The sequence below is a fragment of the Zalophus californianus genome, chromosome X, assembly GCF_009762305.2.
Source record: "Zalophus californianus isolate mZalCal1 chromosome X, mZalCal1.pri.v2, whole genome shotgun sequence".
Taxonomy (NCBI): Eukaryota; Metazoa; Chordata; class Mammalia; order Carnivora; family Otariidae; genus Zalophus; species Zalophus californianus.
In genome coordinates this window covers 2,081,092-2,103,924 of record NC_045612.1, presented here as the reverse complement: position 1 = coordinate 2,103,924, position 22,833 = coordinate 2,081,092, and the positions used below count along the sequence as shown (strand labels likewise).

The following is a 22,833-nucleotide window of genomic DNA, read 5'->3' as shown; positions in this document are numbered from 1 at the left end:
TGTAGGCCAAGGGAGAGAGAAGCACTGCTAGAGCATCAAGGGCAACTCAAGGCCAAGGAACAGGCTGACGGTGGGAGGGAGGGAGAGAGGGAGGAAGGAATGGAGCCAGCGCACTCCTGGGGAAGGGGCCCCAAGGGCCTGGCTTCCCTTGGGGATAAGCTTGCATGTGGGGGTGAGGCAGGCAGGATGCAGACTTACGGTGCCATGGGGACCCTTGCCCTTTCTCAGGCAGGGATTGTGGAAACGCTGAGTGTCTGGGAGGGCCAGGGTTCAAGTGCCTCCCTAGTACTGACCCCACATGTCATCTGTCTTATAGCTTAAAGACAACAGGCCTCAGTCAGGAGTGGGGCACAAGCCCTCAGCTAGGACCCCAGCCCCTAGGACCTGAGGTCCTGAGCTTCTCCCAGACACCCAACTGGAAAGTTGCAGTCTCCAGAAACTTGAGCCCCGGCAGGGCCCAGGCACCATGAGGCCCCGGGGGAGAAGGGCAGGGACAGCTGCAGCTCGGCTAGGTGGGGGGCACAGGGTGTGTGATCATCGCCCAGCTGGGGAGATGGGCCAGGCCTGTGCCGGCGGTGGGCTTTGGCTCTTGTCAGGCCTTCCACCTCGGGTGGGCCCCGCCCTGCCCCTCCCCCAAAGCCATATTTCCCTGCCTAGTGGACACCCACCGTCCTTCCTCCCAAGTCCTTCCGCGCTCCACTTAGCACTTCCTTGCTCTCAAGTCGCCTGGGGGCCAGGTCCTGTGGGCCTTCCCCAAGCCAGCTGGGAGCACCCCATAGGCTGGGAACCCCGACCCCCCATCTGCCCTCCCGGCTTGCTCCCTGCCCCCTCAGGAGGCCAAAGGAGTTGGCGGTGACTGGGAACCGCAGGCCACCATCTGTCCACTAGGTGTCAGTGTGGGGCTGGACACTTGAGGGACAGGTCTAGAAGGAAGGCGCATCCTGAGGGCTGAGGGCTGAGGGCGGGCCCAGGGGACTGTGTCCCGTCTGCCGGCCTCAGGGGTAGGTGGCCAAGTGGGTATCTGGCCTTGGAAGGAGGTGGCCTGCATGTCAGTCCCACAGAGAAGCTTCTGGTAGCTTCAGGCATGGGCCTGAGGGGACTCGTGCTCTAGAGGCAGAGGGCCAGCAGGCTTTGGTGCAGGCCTGGGTAGGAAGTGGGGTTGTCCCAAGAATGAGAAGTAAGGTAAGGGCCCAGCTTCCAAATGCCAGAGCTCACCCCTTTGTGGGTGTTGATTCTGAGTCCTTTGTCCCAGCCTCGACCCAGTAGCTTGTCTGGGATGTGGAGGGGGCCTCCCAGGGCTCTGAAACTATTTGGTCAGGCCCCTGTCAACCCCTCAGCCCTCCTTCACCGTGCTTCATCTGCTCCGGCCACAAGGGGTCCCCGGTGGGACTGGCTTCCTCATCCTTCAGCGTCCTTGTCCTCTGCCTGGTGGCCAGGGGACAGCGCGGCCTCAGCATGAATCACTGACAATCCCATTGACCTTATAGATGGTTCACCAACTGCCATGTATGCAGCTCCTATGGGGACCCACGTCCCATCCCTGCCCTTCACTGTGACCCCCAGCTCAGAGCTCAAGGTTGGCACCGCTGTGGGGTGTAGGGAAAGCGTTAGGAAGGAGCCAGCTGTCTCCGGAGCACGGGCCCTGAGAACACAGGGCTGGGGATAGTTCCTATGCAGCTCCTAAGTGCCGTGGGTGCCAGGCCCGTGCTCAGCAGCGTGGGCGAAATGGACAAGGTCTTTGGGCTGCTAGAGCCGACCCTCCCCCAGGTCCTGTCAGATGATAAAGGCTCTGTGTCCCGCACACACAGTTTGACCACGCCACCCTCTTGGTGGCTTAGCATCTGTGAGGCTGCTCTCGTCCTGACCTGGGGTCAGGTGCACAGGGTAGCAGAGGAGTCCTGGGCTGCTCACAAGAGCTCCAACTCATGGGTACGAGGAGGCCCTTTCCCTCCCTGGCCTCAGTTTCCTCCTCTGGACCCTGGAGGGATGGTACGAGCACGTCGGCCCACTCACAGCCCCTGTGCCCTCCAGCCCAGTCTCGTACCAAGCCCTGCACCCGTGGGAGAACCTTGGCAGTCTCTTCTCCTGTCTCCAGATGACACTTGGCCATCCCTGGCCCGGCTGGGTCCCCTCTGCCCACCCCCCCATGTTGGGTGTTACTGCATTCCTCCCCACCTGCCCTTTGAAGGGACTCAGCGTAGCCCATGGACGTCCCTGGGCCTATCCGGGGGAGGACCCGGCCCTTCGGCCCACCAGGGGCCCCCCAGGGCCGTGCGCTGTGTGGTGGCAGAGAGTCGTCCAGGCCAGGGCAGGTTGGCCTTCCGGGGGCTTTCAGGCCGGAGGGCGGGGCGGGCGCTGTGGCCGAGCGGGGCAGGGAGGGGCAGGGCCTCGCGCGGCTGCTCTCCCATCCCCTTCGTGTCCCTGCTCTCCGCCCCTGCACCACACAGGCCTGGCCAACAATGCCAATGACTTGGAGAAGCGCAGGCAGATCTATGGGCAGAACTTTATCCCTCCCAAGCAGCCCAAGACCTTCCTGCAGCTGGTGTGGGAGGCCCTGCAGGACGTGACCCTGATCATCCTGGAGGTGGCCGCCATTGTCTCCCTGGGCCTTTCCTTCTATGCGCCGCCAGGGGAGGAGAGCGAAGGTGAGCAGGGGCGGGCCCGACAGGAGGGACGGAACGGGACCTGAGCCAAGGGGCAACGGCGTGACTCTGCTGCCACCCCATCCTTCCCTGCTGTCCTCGGGCCCAGCATGCGGGAATGTGTCAGCTGGGGCAGAAGACGAAGGGGAGGCCGAGGCAGGCTGGATCGAGGGAGCCGCCATCCTGTTGTCGGTCACCTGCGTGGTGCTGGTCACGGCCTTCAATGACTGGAGCAAGGAGAGGCAGTTCCGGGGCCTGCAGAGCCGCATCGAGCAGGAACAGAGGTTCTCCGTCATCCGGGATGGCCAGCTGCTGCAGGTCCCCGTGGCCGCACTGGTGGTGGGAGACATTGCCCAGGTCAAGTACGGTGAGTGCACCCAGTGCAGGCCTCCCCACCGCCTCGCCCCAGGAGCATGTGGGCCTTCACCTACGGGGCGGAGGGGGTGGGGGTTGCTGCGCAGGGGCTGAAGGTTGGGGCTCAGGCTGGAGACAGAGCCCCAGGAGGGCAGGATGACAAGGCTGGGGTGGGTGAATCCTCCCCAGAAAGGAGGAGACTGAAAGAAGAGGGCCCCACACCCTAGGTTCGAGACCTCTCCTGGGGCAGGGGGGAGGCAGCAGGGAGGAAGGCTGCCTGGACCCACAGCCTGTGGTTCCGGCCGCCTGGCTGGCCTTAGGAGACCTGCTACCTGCTGACGGCGTGCTCATCCAAGGCAATGACCTTAAGATCGATGAGAGCTCCCTGACAGGCGAGTCAGACCACGTGCGCAAATCAGCCGACAAAGACCCCATGCTGCTCTCAGGTGAGGCCTCAGGGCACTAGCCAGGCTGTGGGGGGGGCCAGGACGCAGGCTGACACCGCCCCCTGGACCAGCTCAGCCCTGAAGAGCCTTGGAGGCCGCTTGGACTGGCCATCCCCTCAACCAGGGGCCTCCTGAGTAGCCCTTCTGGTCAGAGAGTCTGAAGATTTTGCCCCCCAAGAGGCCAGAGCAGCCCGTGGGAGGCATGACAGTGGTAGCTCAGCCACTGGGAAAGGAAATGGGGACTCCGAGCCCCGAAGGGCCCCTGATATCCTGCCAAAAGCCCCCCCAGAGGGGTCAACATAGTGCCTGTGCTCCTCCCCGGCCCAGACACCCAAGAAGAGCCAGTGGGGGTCGTGTTCCCTTTCCAGAAGGCTTTGGCTTAGCGCGGTGTTTATCCCAGTGGCAAATGCAGCATGCAACAGGACAGAGAGGCTGGAGGCCCCAGGTGGGCCCTGCGAGGCCTCAGCCTAGGCTTAGGGTCAACATAGCTTCCGGGGGCCTCCACACACCGAGTCCCTGCTTCTGGGATTCCTGCAAGAGAACCTGTAGGTGTTCAGCATGCCTCCCACCAGAGGTGCAAATGTCCGTCTTGGTTCCTCTGTGTTGCCAGGTACTCATGTCATGGAAGGTTCGGGAAGAATGGTGGTGACTGCCGTTGGTGTGAACTCCCAGACAGGCATCATCTTTACCTTGCTCGGAGCCGGTGGAGAGGAAGAGGAGAAGAAGGATAAGAAAGGTAAGGAAACAGTGACCTCCAGTTCCCAGTGCCGATGAGGGGCTGACCCTCGCCCTGTGCAGCCCGCTCTTCCTTCTTTCATCCCCTGCTGGCCTAATCCCCTACTCCAGCTCCACCTCCAGGGAGAGTCAGCCCTCGGGGGTGGGAGGCTATACCCTCTCTTCTGATTCCTGCCGGGGGCCCCCTCTTCTGGGGCCAGCAGGTCGGGGGCCCCTCATTTCTGTGTAAGGCCAGCCTCCCTCGGGCAGCTATTCCCCGAAGGCTTTGGGAAGTGTGTGCCAGGGTAGGGGAAGTGCCCTGCCTGGGTAGGAATGGGGTTGGAGGGACAGGGGCCAGCCGCCTTGGCTTGGGAGAGTGCTTCGGGGACCTTGTGCCCACCCTTGGGTGTGCTCATTCCCCTTGGTAAGGTACTGAGGGCCCCGCCAACGTGGCAGCCAGGGAAATGTGGGGCATACAGCCAGAGACAGAGGGTTCCCAGGCAGAATGGACTGGACGCCCCAGAGGATGTCCAGGGCCAGAGGAAGCTGGGATGGGATGGGGGCCCTCACCCCAGGGGGAAAACAGTGTCAAGGGACAGATGTGTTCTGAGAGCCCAGCTCTGTAGCCACTCTGGCCTCCCTGGCACATGGCCATCCTGCTGCCTCCTCTTGCCGCGGCTCTGAGCCCCAGGCACGGCCAGTGTCTCCTTCCAGTCCTCAGGGCAGGTCTTACAAAACTACGGAGCAGTCCTCGGTGCCACCCCCACACCAGAGTCCCACTCCCAGAGTCAGGACCCCATTACCTTCTTTGATTCAGGCCTGCACCAGCTCACGACTCACCTTGCACTAACCTGGGTCTCCCCTCAGGCTGCTCCTGCAGTCCAGTCAGGTGGGAGCAGAATTTTCTAGATGTGTGCCTCTGAGAGAATTCACTCGGGTCCACTAGAAGTACAGAGAACCTGCACGTGTGTGGGGAAAGCGTGTGCCGAAAGCCTGCGGCCACCAGCCCCACCCCAGTCAGTCAGGGCCCCTAGACCCAGAAAACAGGCAACAAGGGGGCAGGTCAGCATAAGGAAGAATGTGCTAGTGTCCCCAGCCCTAGGCTACCCTGCTCCTGGAGGCGGTGAGAGAGAGGACTCAGATGACCAGCTATTGCCTAGAAGCTTCCATTGGCCCTGTCCACCTTTGCCACAGCAAGCCTCCTCTCCCTGCAGGGCTCAGCCTAATTGCTCTCCACAGTGAGCACAGTAGGGTCCCTAGGCAGGCGTGCGGGTGGGTAGGTCAGCCCTGGGCCTCCGTCGGGGCTGGGCCGGAGTCCCCATCCCTCTCTCCGGGGAAGCCTAGCTGAGTGCCTGGTGTTCCTCCATCGACACTGTGACTTAGGAGTCAGAGGGGGCACCTTCACCAGCGGGCTTCCTGGAGGAGGGGAACCCTGAGGGGGGGCCCCAGAGGGGAGCGGAGCCGGCCAGGCTCTGGGGAGGGGCAGCAGCACCCACATTATTCCCCACCAAGGTCTCAGCCCAAGGCCCAGCCACTGCAATGGCCACGCCCAGCGCCTCCCCCCCGCCCCCCCCCCCCCGGCCCTTGTCCTCACCCTCGCTGCCTCTCAACCCCGTCCGTCAGCCCGGTGCCCCCAGTCCACCTGCTGCCCTCCGACCTGTTTCTTGCCTTTTGGCCTTGACTCCTAGTCACCTTTCTACTTGGGGTGTCCTTCCTCCCCCCTTTCCCCTCCCTCGGCTCCTGTCTTCCCCTTCCTGTAGTGCTCATCCCACAGCCCCCTCCCTCCCTCCAGAGGCCTCCCTGGGCCCTGTCTGCAGCCTCTGTCCTCTCTGGAGTTTTCAGCAATGACTCCTCACTGTGCTGTATTGTCACCGTGTTAGAGTCTACGGGTGTCTCCTCTGCCCCCAGAAATCTCCTTGCCCTCTGAACCTCCCCGCCCTCACAGAGGGACCAACCTACACCCCACCCCAGCTAGGAGGGGACCCCTCCCTGCTCCCTGGGACCCCCCAGACTAGACCCTACTGCCTAGGAGCCACCTGGCACCCTGTCTGCGTTCCTGGACGCCCAGTGACATGAGCTCTTGGGTGCTGGCTGACAGGTCAGCACACAAGCCCCTCCTGCCCCCCAGGTCAGTCATTTCTGGATCCTGGGCCAGCAGTGGTGTGGCTCCGAAAAGAGCTCCTTGACCTGATGCCCCACCCATGATGCCCTGGGAAAGATGAGGCCAGAGGAGCTGGGTGCAGAGCCTGACCCTGAGCACAGTGCTAGACTCACCGCCTTGGAAGCCACTCACTGCCACAGTCCCCAACACCCGGCTGCGGGCTTTGTGGTGGCAGAGCACGTTCATGAATGGCCACCCCCCACAGGTCCACCTGGGGCCCAGCGCATTCCACGCCCCTGTCCTCCCTCCAGTGCTAGGTGCCCAGCACCCAGGCGGGCACCGGAAGCTGGCAGGCTTCTAGAGTCTCGCTCCTTTGTCCCTCCAAAGCCCTCATAGAGCTAACTGCTGGCTGTGCGGCAGAGAGCTGACCTCTAGGCCAGTGGGGGCTAGGGACCACCGAGGTAAACGGCTCGTGCTGCTTCTGGGGACAATGCACATCGCAGCTTGGGGGCCCGGCTCAAGGTAGCAGAGCTGGGACCAGACACCCGGCCGCTCTAACTCCCCATGGTGGCAGCCTTTTTGGAAACCTCCCACTGCTGGCCGTGCATGACCCACGGTTTGTCCGGGGCTGGCTTTGAGGGTTCGCTGGAGGGCTGGGGACTCGGTCTGGAAGCCCAGAGTGTGGCGCCCATTTGCCAAGAGGTGGTCACAGGGCATCAGAGGATGCCTGGGGGGTCTGGAGCCCTCCCCCGCTCCCCGCTTTCCACCGTTCTCTGGCCTCGCTGTCTGTGTCCCCCTTGTCCTGTGTGCATGTGCCAGGACCGTGTGGATGTTCTCAAGTCTTCGCGTCTGTCATTCCTCTTCCGTTGTAGGCAAGCAGCAGGATGGGGCGATGGAGAGTAGCCAGACCAAAGGTAATGCGCGCCCTGTGCTCGGGGGGGGGGGGGGGAGGGTGTGGCAAGGGTGGGGGGGCCGCCCGCCTCCGTTGCAGGAGCAGCACCCAGAGAGCAGGTGAGTGGGGCCGGGGGTGCCCATCTGCAGACCCTGCCAGAAGTCCGCAGAGATCACCTGTGAGCGGGCTTCCTGGTGAGGAGACTGAGGCTCAGGCCTGTGGGTGTCCCAGTTCAGCTGGACCTTTGAGGCAGGGTGACTGGGTGGCCATCTGACACCTGCTCTCCTCTCAGCCCGCATGCCTGGTAGGTGCTGCTACTCCGTGAGGGGATGAGGGTTCGTCAGTGGTCAGGTGCAGGTGCTGGGGATGCAAAGGTAGATAAAGTGTGGTCCCGGCTGTCAGGAAGGTCACGGTGCAGACACACAGACCCAGGGGCAAGACTCAAGTGCATTGTGGGGCCCGGGGGCCCAGAGACTAAGACAGGCTCAGACAAGGCAACTGGAGTTCAGAGGATAGCGAAGGTGGGGTCAGGGGGCCGGCCCGATGGCCGTGGTCCCGGGCAATCGCTGGGGCACACGGCTGCAGTGGCCCAGCTGGGTGGGGGATGGAGTACCACTGAGGCCGTGGGTTCTGGCTTGAGGCCCCTGGGGCAAAGAAGCCATCGGTGAGTGGTCTCAGGCAGCCGAGGGGAGGAGGCTCGGGTGGGAAGACCGGAAGCGATAAGGAGCAGCTGACACAGTGGCGTGGCGGGAGGCATACAGGGGTGCTGTCAGGAGCGCCAAGAGCCCCACTGTGTGGGGCCAAGGGTGGTGACGGAGAAGGATGAGTGGTGGGGTCGGGTGCCCCCTCCGCGTGGGGGATGGACAGCTGGAGACTCCCCAGTCTTCGGAGTGTGTGAGGTGCCAAGTGACAGAAGAGGGGTGGGGGGTATGCCACCACCACGTCGGGGCAGCATGAAGGGTGCAGGACCCCCTGGGGGAGCCGTGAGGGGGCCACCGGCTCCAGACCGAGAGCAAAGAGGCAGCCAGAGGAGAGTAGCGAAGGCCCCATGAGGAGAGAGAGGTGCAAGGCTTGCCCGGGGGTGCACGCATGGTGAGCTGGGGCCTTGCTGGAAGTCAGGGCACCCACTCGAGAGGCTGCTGGGAGAGCAGACAGCCTAAGCAGGGAGCAGGGGAGAAGAGTGCAGGGGCTTCTTAGGCCTCCTGAGGAGAGCAGGGAGGTGTCTAGGACACCAGTGCGCCAGTGGGTCAGCTCAAGATTCTGGAACGTTCCCTGGGCCCCAGGCCTCTGTCAGGTATCAAGATTTGGGGCCTTATGTCTGTGTGCCCAAGTTACTTTGCCCTGAGAGGCCCCAAGAGAACCGCGTCTGCCCTGGCCGGGACAGCCCTGCAGCCTCCCACCCATATCAGGAGGGCCTGGGCCTCTGCTGAGGGGAGAGGAGGGGAGGGGGGAGAGCCCCTCAGAAGTCAGAGAACTCCCCGGAGCCCTGTTTCCTCTCACAGAGCGTGAAAGCCCCTTGTAGCTGCCACCTGGGCCCTAACCTTGGCTGTGGGGTTCCTCTGTGTGCAGCTAAGAAGCAGGACGGGGCAGTGGCCATGGAAATGCAGCCCCTGAAGAGCGCTGAGGGCGGGGAGATGGAGGAACGGGACAGGAAGAAAGCCAGCGTGCCCAAGAAGGAGAAGTCGGTCCTGCAGGGCAAGCTCACCAAGCTGGCCGTGCAGATTGGGAAAGCAGGTGGGGCCACCACTGGGCGCGGAGACGCTGGGCTCCCGGGCACCGGGCCGGGCTCTGGAAAGCAAGTGGGAGCGGGAAAGGGACGGTACAGGCCGTGTGGGCCAGGCAGCCAGGGGACCCACCCGGGGCCGGCGGTGGCCATCAGAGTCTGGTGCAGTCCCCAGTCAGGGAGCGCAGGTTCCCAACGTCCCGCAAGGCTGGGCTAGGGGAGTGGCGCCCCCGCCTCAGCCTCCCTTACGTCTGCCTCGCTCTTGCTCTCTCCCTCCCGCACCCCGCTCACTCCCCATCCTGCCCCCCCGCCCCCCCCCCGCCCCCCCGCCGTCTGTGGCTCCTGTGGCCCCGGCAGGACTGGTCATGTCTGCCATCACTGTCATCATCCTGGTCCTCTACTTTGTGATTGAGACCTTCGTCGTCGACGGCCGGGTGTGGCTGGCGGAGTGCACGCCCGTCTATGTGCAGTACTTTGTGAAGTTTTTCATCATCGGCGTCACTGTGCTGGTTGTGGCCGTCCCGGAGGGCCTGCCTCTGGCTGTCACCATCTCCTTAGCTTACTCTGTCAAGGTAATGATAATACACGCGATAGGAAGGAGAATCCCTTGATACCAGGATCCAGACCCGGAAACTGGACTTCGAAGCCATTAAGCAACTTGGCGTGACAAGGACTGGCGAAAATTTGGGATCAGTCAGGGGAAGTGGCAGGGGGGCTGAGCAAGGGAGCAGTGAGATGAGCTGGAAAGCAGGCAGGCGGTGGGTTAGACCTGGCATCTGCAGGATGAGGGCGGGAAGTTGAGGGTGCTGGCGTCACTTGCAGAAGTGTGTTGCAGGGGGCAAATGGGTGATCAGGACAGGGCTGAGGACACCGGGAGACAGTGGGTGGCAGGTGGCTGACACTGGGGCTGATCTGAGAGGGGGCCACGGGAGGCCCCAGGTGAGCTCCGGGGAGAGCGGCTGCCCAGAGTTGACCGCTTGGCCTGTCTGATGAGAGTCCTCCCATCCCGCAGCCCCTCCAAGCGGTGCCTCTGGGCACTGCTGTCAGCCCGTCAGCCCAGGGGTGAGGACGTGTGCCAGCTGACTGAGGCCCCCTGGCAGGGCCGAGCAGAGGCACACACGACATGCTGACGACCTCTTGCTCCCCTACCCCGTGGGCCAAGCTTTCTGAGGACAGCTGGTGACCCAAGCCCCCATCCCTGCCCTTTACAGAAAATGATGAGGGACAACAACCTGGTCCGTCACCTGGATGCCTGTGAGACCATGGGCAACGCCACCGCCATCTGCTCAGACAAGACGGGCACACTCACCACCAACCGTATGACCGTGGTCCAGTCCTACCTCGGGGACACCCACTACAAAGAGGTTCCAGCCCCCAGCACCGTGACCCCCAAGATCCTCGACCTCCTGGTCCACGCCATCTCCATCAACAGTGCCTACACCACCAAAATACTAGTGAGCAGAGAGCGGGCTGCAGGCTGGGCCAAGCTGGGGCACATGGAGGAAGGGGGCCAGGCCAGAGATTGCCGCGGAGCTGTCACCAGGGCCTCTCTCGGCTCCCTTGAGGACCTTTGGCCAGAGATACGGGGGTCTCTGGGATGCTGGTCGGCCTCCACCTCATCTCTGGACTCCTGTCCTGGCTGCTGGGCAAGACCTGCAGCTTCTGGAAACCCTTCCAAGCCCAGTGCATGGTGGCAAGCCTGCCCATCTTGTCCCCGTGGAGGCCGTCCTCGGCTCCCAGCCACCGCACCCTAGAGACAAGGTGGCCGCAGCCAGGCAGGGGGCCCCGGGCGCAGCAAGGAGGGTAGACTCGGGCCCCCTGTGCCATGCTGCTTCTCCTTGCCTCACAGCCTCCAGAGAAGGAAGGCGGTCTCCCACGCCAAGTGGGCAACAAGACTGAGTGTGCTCTGCTGGGCTTTGTCCTGGACCTGAAGCGGGACTTCCAGCCTGTGCGGGAGCAGATTCCAGAAGATAAGCTTTACAAAGTCTACACCTTCAACTCGGTCCGCAAGTCCATGAGCACGGTCATCCGCATGCCTGACGGCGGCTTCCGCCTCTTCAGCAAGGGCGCCTCGGAGATCCTGCTGAAAAAGTGAGCGGGCCCCGAGGGCCAGCCTAAGGGCCGGGTGCCCCGGAGGCCGGCGGCCAGCCACACAATGCGGGCTTCCAGGGTCACTATCGCGGTAAAGTAGACGTAACGTCAAATTGGCCACGTTAATCCCTTGAAAACGTACTGCGTGGCGGCACTGAGTATGTCCCCAGAGTTGTGCACTGTCGCTGCGCTTGCAGAACGTTCTCATCACCCCCCAAAGGAAACCCCGTCCCCATTAAACAGCCACTCCCCCCTCCCCTCCCCAGCCCCTGACATTCTCCGGACGTGCCTGTCATGGAATCATACAACGTATGGCTTTTATTGAGCATAGCGTTGTCCAGGCTCATCCACGTCGTAGTGCAGATTGGTGCTTCGTTCCTTCTTGTGGCAGAATAATATTCCATTGTGTGGACAGACCACGCTTTCTGTATCTCTTCATCCTCTGACAGTCCCTTGGCTTGTTCCCACCTTTTGGCTCCTGTGAATCATGCTGCCATGAACAGGGGTGTGCACGTTTTTGTTTGAATACATGTTTTCAGTGCTCTTGGGCATATATCCTAGGCGTGGAAAGTGCTGGGTCCTATGAGAGCATAGTTTCACTTTTTCAAGGCACGAGGGCTCCTGCTTCTCCTCATTCTCACCAGCGTGTGTTAATCTGTTTATTATTACGATGACGATGATGATGATGGTTATAGCCAACCCTAGGGGACGTGAACTGGGCTCTCACGGTGGCTGTGTTTGCACTTCCCTGACGACTAGTGATGTCGGCACCTTTCCACGCCCTCACTGGCCATTTGTGTGTCTTCTTTGGAGAAAAGCCTATTCAAATCCTTTGCTCATCTTTGATTTGAGTTGTTGTTTTGTTGTTTTGGGGGGTTTTTTGTTGCCGAGCTCTAAGAGCTCTCACTGTATGCCAGATACTAGAAGCTTAACGCATCCGATTTGTAAATATCTTCTCCCTCCCTGTGGGCTGTCTTTTCACTCTCTTGATTGCTTTCTTTTTTTTTGTTTTTTTTCTTTTCACCCCCTTGATTCATCCCTGGATGCACAAGTCATCATTGGAAGTTTATCCCTTTATTTCTTGTGTCGCTTGTGTAGGGTTTCTGTTAGAGGTGATGAAAATGTTTTAAAATTGACTGTGGTGACAGTTGCACATCTCTGTACATTTTAATCGGACAAATTGTGTGGTGTGTGAATTATATCCCAATAAAGCTGTTATAAAAAAAAAAACTGAATGGGGGAGCACCCCACCCCCCCAAGTCCCCATCCTCCTGCCTTGCCCACCTGGCTCCTCACTTCCCGCAGAGCCACCTTCTAAGACACGGATGTTCTCCCCCAAAACTCTGCCCAGACACAGACTCCCCGGGTGCAAAGGCCACCTCCTCCCTGAAGCTGTCCTGCCGCATCCTGGCTGGATTGGGAGGCCTCAGCCCTCTTTCCGTGCTTCCCTTCTCCTCTGGCTAAAAGCCCGATTTCTGTAGTAGGGCTGTGGTTCTGCTCTTTGCTGGCATGTGAACGTCAAGTTACTCCCCTGCCGGAGCCTCAGTTTCCTCCTACACGGAGACAACACAAACACTTACCTCCTAGGAAAGTTGTGAGACTTACATGAGTGAATCCACAAAAAGGCGCTCTCCTCGCCTACACAAGTCTCTGAGTTTCCGGCTCCTGGGGCTGCCAGGACAAAGGGCCATAAACCTGATGGCTTAAAAACTGAGAAACCTGTTTTCTCACAGTTCTGGAGTCCAGAAGTCCACAGCTGAAGGTGTGGGCAGGCCCGTGCTGCCTTCGGAGCTGCTGGAGGAGGCTCCTTCCTTGTCTCTTGCAGCTTCTGGTGATTGCCAGCAGTCATTTGAGTCCCTTGGCTTGTAGATGTGTCACCCCCATCTCTGCCGGCATCCTCACATTGCCCTGTCCTCATGTGTGTCTGTGTCTCGATGTGTGCTCTTCTCTTTTTATAAGGACACCAGTCATTGGATTAAGGGCCCACCGTACACCAGTATGGCCCCATCTTAACTTTGCAACAACCCTATTTCCAAATCAAGTCACAATCTGAGGTTCTGGGAAGATCGCGAAGCGGCAGGGGGGTGGGGGGGAGTGGGGGGCGGCGCAGACACTGTTTGGGCCCCGCAGAAGCAGAACGCCTCCTTCCCCAAGAAGCCTCCCCGCCACACAGGATGGAGGGCTCACACCGATGCCTGCTGATTCTCTCAGCGCGTCCAGCTCCCCTTGCCTCATTGGCACCAACTCGAGTTGCTCTGTCCCCACCCCAGGTGCACCAACATCATAAACAACAATGGTGAGCTGCGTGGCTTTCGCCCTCGGGACCGGGACGACATGGTGAAGAAGATCATCGAGCCCATGGCGTGCGACGGCCTCCGCACCATATGTATTGCCTACCGGGATTTCTCTGCCGCTCAGGAGCCCGACTGGGACAATGAGAACGAGGTCGTGGGCGACCTCACCTGCATAGCCGTCGTGGGCATCGAGGACCCTGTGCGGCCCGAGGTAGCCACCCACTTGTCCGTGAGCAGCCCAGGTTGTTGGATGGGTGAAGGGGCAGCCCTGCTTCCCACCTGGCCTCCACAGCATGGCCCCTTTCTCCTGCCTTCCCTGCTACCACACTACTTCCTGCCGGAGTCCAGAAAGGTCAGGAAACGTGGGCAAGGGCAGGGCCTCGGGGTCCTTCAGATCAGACCTCCCGAGCACACTCGATCCCCCTTGCCCTCCCGCCCTTGCACCCGCCCAGGGCCTCCAGGCCTGGCTCATGCTCTGCCTCCACCAGGTGAGAGACGGCGTCAGTAGAACCTCGACGGCTGTGACCCCCGCAGGACTGATGGACTGGAGAGAGGGGCAAGGGAGAGGGAAGAGTCAGGCGCCGCCCCCAGGGCTCTGGTTCAGAGACGCGGGTGGATGGCAGTGCCATCACTGGCCTGGGAGTGCCAGGGGACCCAGGTTTGGGGGGCAGGGTGCAGTCCTCGGTCAAGGGTTTGGTTGGGGCCGGGTGAGGTTTGGGACCTCCCCATAGAGATGTCAAGTGGGTAGGTAGCTGTAGGAGTGGAGCGCTCAAAGCGGAAGGTCCTGGCAGGAGAGATTCCAGAAGCATCCTTATGTGAGTGATGTCACAGGGTGAGTGTCCAGCTAGGACAGATGTGGGAGGAACCTTCAAAGAGACTTGAAGGAAGGGTCCAGTGGCACCCACCTCATGTCAGAAGCAGGGCCACCCTGATCCTGCTGATTAGCCTGGACGCATGTATGTGTATGAGCTGCCCTTAGGGTTGCTGACATGAGGAAGGAGACACTCCTGGGCCCTCCTTTGGGGGACGGGTCTTCATTCACACACTGGATCGGGTACCAAAGACCGTCGGTTCAAAAGTCAGTGCTTGCTACATCCAGACCGTCCGTGACAGCGCACCCCTGTGTTCTGAGGAGACTGGAAGCCTGCCTGGGAGGACGCAGATGGCAGCAGAGGGGAAGGGAGAGACTCCCAGCCAGGGGGACAGGTCTAGCTAAAGTGGACAGTGGGAGAAGCAGCCCAGGAGAGAGGATGCTGCTGTGGGTGACGGGGCCACGCCAGTGGACCTTTCCCTTCATCAGACCAGGAAGAAACTGAGGCACAGAGGAGGAGGCCTGTGTCCACCCAGTGAAGCCGAGCCATAAAGCTGGCTGGCGTTTGATGCTGCTCCGAGGGTGGTGGGTGTCAGAATGTCTCACAGACCCAGGAGGGCAGCGTGCCTGTACTCCCAGGACCCTGAGCCTGCCCCCGCTTCCACCTCAGCTACTTGTCCACTTGCTCCATTTCCCCTAATGAGTAGGGAGAGTGCCTTCTCGCGTGAAACCTACGGCTCTAGGTGTCCCGGGTTTTAGATTGTTGTAGACAGGAGCAGGGTGCGGGGGTGGGGTGGGGGGGGCAAGCGAGAGGTGCCCGGAGCTTGGCCACAAGCCCGTTGACGGCCAGGAGCCTGCCCCAAAGGGACAGGCCTGCCGTCAGCTTTGCCATCTGGCAGGGTAGCTGGGGACAGAGGTTCCTTTCTCGTTTTTCCAGAGCTCACTGACACAGCCACCTTGCCAGCCAGCCTGGTAAGCAGGGCCACCCCTGGCTCAGCAGCTCTGGAGCTCCGTCTCGCAGCGGAAAATGAGGTTGATGGAGCTGGGTGATTTCTATGGTCACCTTTCCAGACACGACTCCAGTGGCGCCCCTCGACAGCGTACAAGTGGCCAGTGCCTTCTCCCAGCCTTACTCGTGGCGTCGGGGCCCGGGTCCGAGTCGTCGCTGGCCCTGGGGCCCAGCACAATGCAGGAGGCCCCCAGGGGTGGGGAGGGTGCTGAGGGGATGAAGGACAAGCCACTTTCCCCCACAGATACCGTTCACAGGGACCACAGTGGGGGGGGAGGGTGCTGCAGACCTGGATGGAGGAAATGCGCCTTGCCTCAGTGGCTGCACCCATCTCTCTCATCTCTTCCAGGTCCCTGAAGCTATCCGCAAATGCCAGCGTGCTGGCATCACGGTGCGCATGGTGACCGGGGACAACATCAATACAGCCCGGGCCATCGCGGCCAAGTGTGGCATCATCCAGCCTGGGGAGGACTTCCTGTGCCTGGAGGGGAAGGAGTTCAACCGGCGCATCCGCAATGAGAAAGGCGAGGTAGGCCTGGGCTCCGCTGCCCTCCCACCTCAGTCCAGGGTTCTGGCGGTTTCTCCCCCCGCCCCACCTCTGCTCAGCAGCCCCCATCCAGGCTCTGCAGCATCTGTGTGCTTCCCCCTCCCAGATAGAACAGGAGCGTCTGGACAAGGTGTGGCCCAAGCTGAGGGTCCTCGCCCGATCGTCTCCCACCGACAAACATACTCTGGTCAAAGGTAATGGAGCTTGCCCACTGCTGCTCGCCCCCGCCCCTGCCCCCGCCCCTGCCCGGGGTGCCATGCCACTGGCTGGGTGTGGTCTGCCCCCAGACTCCCGATGCCAAGCTCCAGGGCCTGCCTAGGAAGTGGGGTCCCGGGCTGGAGATGTGCTGCGGGTGGACATGGCCCTGAACGTGAACTTCAGGAAAATGGCGGTGATGATGGCCGACATGCCAGGGCCCACCCCTCCGCATCTCTGGGCTAATGACACGAGTGGGAGACGCCTCTCGTTGTAACAGATAGGGAAACTGAGGCCTTCGAGTCACACAGTGCTGAGCCCCTGCCTTCCACCCAATCACCACCACGTGTCATCTCGCCGGGTGATGGGCCAGGGCAGGAGGAGGGGAGCGGGGACTTCACCGCAAAGGTGACCAAAGCACAAGGGGATTGGGGGCAGTGGGCGCAGGCGCAATCCCGAAGGGTTTCCTGAGTCAAGCAGTCGCCCACAGCCCCCAGGCAGGAGCCCAGGGCACAGGCGCCCCACTCTGCATTCCAGGGATCATCGACAGCAGCACTGGCGAGCAGCGGCAGGTGGTGGCCGTGACCGGGGACGGCACCAACGACGGGCCAGCCCTCAAGAAGGCAGATGTGGGCTTTGCCATGGTAAGCCACCCAGTGCCGACCTGGCTCAGCACACCACGTAGGGTCTTGTGTCTCAAGGACATCAGCTCCATGCAGAAAGGTGGGAGCTAGTGCTAAGGCCTCTCTCACCTCCTGGCCTCTCGGGCCTCCACAGGCATTTGGTGACAGTGGGGCCTGTTGTGCACCTGCCTCAGCCAGTCCCGGTCCAGTCTCAGCGAACCGCAGCCCCAAGTGTGATGACTGGAGCCCCTTTCCCCCCCCCCCCCCCGCCCCAATGAGCTTGTCCTCTGTGTTTCTCTCCTGTTGCTTATATGGAGCTAAGTTATTTCTGTAAACCCTCGCCCTGCTGCCCAGGAGCCCGGCCCTGGCACCACAGCCTTCTAGAGTGAGCTCTGCAGAAACCCAGTGAGCCCCTTTCCCCACCTACCACTAAGGAGCACCTGCGCTCTGCCACAGTGACGGTAGCCCACCACGGGCAGGCGCCAGGGCCCCAGGCCAGTCCTGCCCAGGAGCACCGGGCTGAGCTGCACGGGACCCAGCCTCAGGGCGGCAGACGGGGTGTGCAGCTTTGCGCGGCTGTGGCTGTCCCTGCGGCAGGGGCTTTGAGCACCGAGGATGGAGGAGGGCCTCCTCCAGGCACCCGTGTGTGGCCCGGGAAGACCTGTGCTTGCTCTGCCGAAGGCACCCCCCGCCCCCGGACTCATGGAGCTCCCATCTAGCAAGCCGCTCTAGCATGCTGGCACTGGACGGAAGCCTGGTGGTGGCCACGTGGTGGCAGCCGGGCCTTGTACCTGAGGCCACATTGGTGGCCACGGTGGTGTGGCCTCCTCTTTGTCTATGAGCAAAGACCCTTAGCTTGCCCTGAGACAACCTGCCACCTGGAGTGGGAGGTCACGTCGGATGAAACAAGGTCTCTTTCTAGCTGCTGGGGAGCCTCATTTGGAAGGCCAGCTGGGCGGTAAGCCCCGGTGGGTTGAGTCTTCAAGGGGGCTGGGGAAAGGGCCCGTGGACACTGCGTGTGTGCCCCCCCCCCAGGGCATCGCAGGGACTGACGTGGCCAAGGAGGCCTCTGACATCATCCTGACCGATGACAACTTCACCAGCATCGTCAAGGCAGTCATGTGGGGCCGTAACGTCTACGACAGCATCTCCAAGTTCCTGCAGTTCCAGCTGACCGTCAACGTGGTGGCCGTGATCGTGGCCTTCACGGGTGCCTGCATTACTCAGGTGGGCACTGGGGACCGCCGTGCCCGAGGAAGACCCCGGGCTCTCCTTTCCGCAAGCCTTGGGGCCTGCGGGAGGCAGCCGGTTTCCGGGGCCCCTCCTGCCTCACGCGCCCGGAGCCCGGTGTGGAGAGCCAGCCCAGGAGACCCCACTCCCATGAGTGTGTGGGCCACGAGCGCCCGCCCAGGGGCTCGGCCGTGAGAGCCAGGTCTTTACTTTGTTGCATGTTTTTTTTTTGTTTTTAATTGAAATAAAAATCACATACCAAAACCTTCGCCATTTGAGAGTAGACACACTTCAGTGGCATTTCATACATTCACAGTGTGTGCAGACCACTGGCTCTGTCTCGTTTCTGAACGTTTTCATCGCCCCTAAGAAGACTCCATCCCCAGTAGCAGCCGCTCCCCATCCCCCTCCCCCCAGTCCCTGGCACCCGCGGATCTGCTTTCTGTCTTTACAGACTTACCCATTCTGGAACATTCCATGCAGATGGAATCAAATAACATGTGGTCTTTTGTGTCTGGCACATTTCACTCAGCATCGTGTTTTCAAGGTCCATCCGTGTTACAGCATGGATCGGTACTCCGTTCCTTTGGATGGCAGAATAATGCGCCATCGTATGGAGAGAGCCCCTTTCATTTGTCCCTTCCTCCATCGGTGGGCATTTGGGTCATTTCCACCTTTTGGTGACTGTGAATAACACTGCTGTGAGCATGCGTGTACAAGTCTTTGTGGGGGGAAGTGCTGCTCCTTTCGAGGAGCCTCATCCCCGTTTTCAATAGTCCAATGCTCCCCGTTAGTGAGGGTCCAGGATTTGTCTCCCTTTGAAAGGTTTTTTTAATGGAGATAAAATTCACATCACGATAGCCATTTGAAAGCGCATAGCTCAGTGACACTCAGTACATTCACAATGTTGTGCCCACTAAAGCTGGCACCCCCCCCGCCCCTTGCCTTGCCCCAGCTCCTGACACCCACTCCACCTGCTCTCTGTCAGTTCTGGAAGTTTCATAGGAATGGAATCATACAGCATGTGGCCCTTTGTGTCTGCCTTTTGTGAGGCTGATTTCTAACCGACTCAGAGGCGATGAGGAGAAGGAAGGTGCAGGGCAGACCCCCTGGGTGTGGGAGGTCAGGAGAGCACCCATCGCAGTCTGGGGCAACACACGGGCTCGTGAACCTCCTGCTGACAATTGGGGCCACACCTTCTAGATCACTGCCACCAGGTGCGAGAAGGGAGACTGGCAACATTTTAAGAGCAGGAATCTGAAAGTGCGGCGAAAACTCGCTGCGAACCTTAACAACAGGGATGGGGGATGTCACGGTTTTCTGGGAAGGGCGGATTCGCTGCGAGTCTGTGCCAGTGACGCCGCCCCCCAGCTGAGTTTCTGCCGGGGAGCGGTGCGCCAGGGCGCTTCCTGGCCCCACGTGAGGATGACTGCCTCCTCTCCACAGGACTCTCCTCTCAAAGCCGTGCAGATGTTGTGGGTGAACTTGATCATGGACACATTTGCCTCTCTGGCCCTGGCGACGGAGCCACCCACCGAGGCGCTGCTGCTGCGGAAACCGTACGGCCGGGACAAGCCCCTGATCTCGCGCACCATGATGAAGAACATCCTGGGCCACGCGGTGTACCAGCTCACCATCATCTTCACACTGCTGTTCGTCGGTAGGTCCGCCCTGGGGCACGCTGCACGGCGGCCGGCTCGCAGGCTCAGACCCTGTCTGGCCGTGGAAGGGACGGATGAGCACTAGGAACCCAGTTCCCCGTGAGGACCACCCCGCCCTCCCCTCCCTGCTGTCCCTCTCTGGGTGTGCCCCGGCGAGGGGTCACAGGGCGCCCCCCCCGCCAAGCAGCTGAGAAACTGTCCACTGCTCCCAGACCCAGATCACACCCATCTGTCCGTGCACCCCATGACCATTTCTCCAGGGGACAACAACCATGATCAGGAGAGAGGTGGGGGGAGGGGGGGAGGACGAGGGGGAGGAGAAAGCAAGGCAGTAGGAGGTAAAGCAGAGGACAGGAAGGAGAGGCCGGAGGAAAGAAGGGAGAAGGGGGAGGAGGGAAGGGAGGTACTGAGGGTCAGGAAGCAAGGAGGCGAGGGCAGGAAGAGAAGGCAGTTGGCTGGCCTTGTTGGTGTTTGTGGCCCCTCTCCCTTAGGTCAGGGCACTCTCGGCAGGCCGCCGGTGCCGTCCTCCAGGACAGCGTTTGCTGACAGACAGGAGTCACGGTGTGGGGGGGACCCCACAAATGTCAGGATCGCGGGTGGGGAGAGGGTTCCTCAGCGGGCCCCTTCTCTGATATCTTGGGAGCAGAAGCTTCTCGTGCCCGGCCTGAGGGCCTCTGCCTGGCTGCCCTGGCTTAGGGACAGGGCCGAGGAGGGCGGCCTGCAGCCTCCGATCCCTCCCCAGCCCACCCCCAGCTCACCCTGGCACCCAGAGTTTGTCTTGGCTTCCTTCCTGCCTGCCCTGGGGTTTCGGCACCAGAGCTGTGGGCCAGGCCTTGGCCGTGAGCTCCGTTCCCTCGGCCGTCTCACCACAGACACCCCCCCACCAGCACCCCTCAGGCGACATTGGCCGGGAGCCATGTCCGCTCAGGGTTCCACTCCCTCGTGTGCCCCTTGGCCTGCAGGGGAGCTCTTCTTCGACATCGACAGCGGGAGGAACGCGCCCCTGCATTCTCCACCCTCAGAGCACTACACCATCATCTTCAACACGTTCGTCATGATGCAGCTCTTCAACGAGATCAATGCCCGAAAGATCCACGGTGAGCGAAACGTCTTCCATGGCATCTTCAGCAACCCCATCTTCTGCACCATTGTCCTGGGCACCTTTGCAATTCAGGTAGGAGCGCTGACCCCACTCTTACAACAGCCGGGGAAGCGGGGGACCATGCCCCGCCCCCCCCGGTGGCCTGCCTGTCCCGCTCAGAGGTGGCTCTGCCCCTCCTGCTTCCCCAGCCCCGGCTGGCATCCCCTGCGACCCCGCGTCCTCTGTCCCCACCTTCAAAACATCATGGCATTGCCTTGGCTTCGCCTGCTGGGTTCCAGAGAGCCCTAGTGTGCCTTACTGAGAACGAACCTCCTCATAGTTCCCTCTGAGTCCCATTTCCAGCACTTGATTCCCTGGTGGGAAGCCACCAGAACTCCAGAAGGTTCCTTTGGACAAGCTTTCTATCCCCAGCGCTGACAAACCGGCCTCTGCCCGCCACCGTGCTGTGGACAGGCTGGTCAGTCAACTCTTCAGGAGAGGCTGAGCATTCAAAAGTAGGGTGTGGCAATAGAAAATGTGAGGTTTGGTGACGGCAACAGGCCAGGATAGTCTCTCCTTACAGTTCTCAAAGGAGGGACCTGCCACGCCTTGGGAGGGCCAACCAGGGAAGCGTCTGGGTCAGTCAGGAGACAGAGGGGGAGCAGGGAGCCTTTACTGTGGTTTCTGGGGGAGAAACTGAGGGGGGTGAGCTGGCTGAGGATTCACTAGTATGAGTAATTTCAGGGTTCTGGGGGACATAGGACTGTCTCTGGTTGTCTGGGTCCTGGCCCTGGGTGATTAAGGCAGGGGCAGTGGCCTGGAAAGGAGAGCACAGTAACGGGGGTGGTTGGTCTGCATGGACAAAGCTCACCCCAGGGAGGGAGGTTCTTCCCTAGGAAGGGGCAATAAGCCAGCAGGAGGCCCAGGCAAGGCGAGTCGGGCGTGTCACTGGGGTATCCAGGGCAAGGTGTGTCCAGCGCAGGCACGCCAGGCAGATGGTTTCGTCTTGTTTTGTTTTGTTTTGTTGACTACTATAAAAGTTTATTTAACAAAAAAGTTCCATATGAAAATGCACACGACCTGATTTTTATATTGTAGTAAAACAGGTACTATGGAGGGGACATGTGGAAGCAGTTGATTTCTTCTGATGAACACACCCATTGTTTATACTCGCTCCAAGGCTTCTAACATGATGATACTCTGTCCTCGTATTACCACCATTCCAACATTGTTCTGTTGCCCACTAGCTGCCATCTCCACACATTCATCTATCACAAGATTCATAAACGGATCGAACCCCCGCAATATTCCTTGGACATGTCTGCTACCATTTAATTTCAATGACAATTTCTTGTCCATAAATTTTTTCAACTCGGGAGGGTGAGCTTTGCTCATGGTGTCTACTGCGCGAGCTCAAAGATGCCTCCAAACGGAATTCGTGGCGTCCCACACGCTACGCCAGGCAGATGTTAAAGCATTACGTTGACAGAAGCTGGAAATGTGGTCCCTGAGGGCTGGAGGAGGGGCCTCAGGAGCTGTGCCTGCCTCCTTCCCACCCCACCCCTGCAGATCGTCATCGTCCAGTTCGGCGGAAAGCCCTTCAGCTGCTCCCCCCTGTCCACGGAGCAGTGGCTCTGGTGCCTGTTCGTTGGCGTTGGGGAGCTGGTCTGGGGACAGGTGAGTGTCTGCCTCGTCACCTTCCCCGGCCCCACCCCTTAGCTGTCTCCTCTACAACAGCACCACAGATGGGCGTGATGTGGGGGGATCGGGGCGCCTCAGGGCCCACACTTAGGAAAGTATTCAGTGTGTTCAAGGGCTCAGGCCTGGGCCATGTCACCACTCAGGTGCAAGGCCACAGGTGACAGCGTCAGCAGAGAAAAGACCAAGGGCCACGGCGGGGATGTCACAAAGCCCCAGCAAAATCACCCACCACTCCCCTTTTCGTGATAGGAGCCAAAAATCATCCCCTAAAACGGGGTGGCTTAGAAAATCCCCACCGAGCTAAACTGAACAACACCCTGCTAAATCCTCCAAGGGGCAAAGAGAAAGTGTCAAGGAAAATGAAGACATACTTTGAGATGATAGAAAGCGAAAGTCGGACACTTCAGGGCCTTGGCAGTTAAATCCATGTGCAGAGGGAGGCTTGTGGCACCCGAAGATTATGTTAGGGAAAAAACAGCCCAAGCCATAGGCACACAAGAGGCTTCTGAAAGCATTGCTCGGCAGTTCTGGAGCATTGCTGTAGGAGGCCAAGTCCACGATCCACTTTGCCCTGTATCTCAGTCACCTCAGACGCAACAAAGTACCACAGACTGGGGGGCTTAAACAGCAGGTGTTATTCTCTCACACCTCTGGAAGCTGGAAGTCCAAGACTGAGCCAACGCAGGACCAGGTCCTGGGGAGACCAGGCGTGAGCTTC

The 22,833-nt window shown here is 60.6% G+C and overlaps 2 protein-coding genes across 5 annotated transcripts in view; one reads left to right on the top strand and one right to left on the bottom strand.

Annotated features, from left to right (window-relative positions):
* Positions 1-22,833, top strand: part of ATP2B3 (ATPase plasma membrane Ca2+ transporting 3) — a 64,093-nt gene that overhangs the window by 21,063 nt on the left and 20,197 nt on the right. For all 4 annotated transcript variants that reach the window (XM_027609151.1, XM_027609152.1, XM_027609153.1 and 1 more), the window contains 17 exons: positions 2,448-2,645; positions 2,752-3,009; positions 3,317-3,442; positions 4,053-4,178; positions 7,130-7,171; positions 8,719-8,883; positions 9,230-9,444; positions 10,084-10,326; positions 10,722-10,963; positions 13,234-13,468; positions 15,427-15,606; positions 15,731-15,818; positions 16,357-16,463; positions 17,478-17,669; positions 19,119-19,332; positions 20,296-20,507; positions 21,984-22,091. In XM_027609151.1, the coding sequence (XP_027464952.1) occupies positions 2,448-2,645; positions 2,752-3,009; positions 3,317-3,442; positions 4,053-4,178; positions 7,130-7,171; positions 8,719-8,883; positions 9,230-9,444; positions 10,084-10,326; positions 10,722-10,963; positions 13,234-13,468; positions 15,427-15,606; positions 15,731-15,818; positions 16,357-16,463; positions 17,478-17,669; positions 19,119-19,332; positions 20,296-20,507; positions 21,984-22,091 (2,951 nt within the window). The remainder of the gene's footprint in view (positions 1-2,447; positions 2,646-2,751; positions 3,010-3,316; positions 3,443-4,052; positions 4,179-7,129; positions 7,172-8,718; positions 8,884-9,229; positions 9,445-10,083; positions 10,327-10,721; positions 10,964-13,233; positions 13,469-15,426; positions 15,607-15,730; positions 15,819-16,356; positions 16,464-17,477; positions 17,670-19,118; positions 19,333-20,295; positions 20,508-21,983; positions 22,092-22,833) is intronic.
* Positions 21,579-21,870, bottom strand: LOC113931312 (small nuclear ribonucleoprotein G-like). Its single transcript, XM_035725766.1, has one exon. The coding sequence runs from the start codon at positions 21,807-21,809 to the stop codon at positions 21,579-21,581; it is 231 nt and encodes a 76-aa protein (XP_035581659.1). The 5' UTR covers positions 21,810-21,870.

Coding starts and splice junctions, on each gene's coding strand:
- LOC113931312 (XM_035725766.1), bottom strand. CDS start 21,809: ATGAGCAAAGCTCACCCTCCCGAGTTGAAAAAATTTATGGACAAGAAA.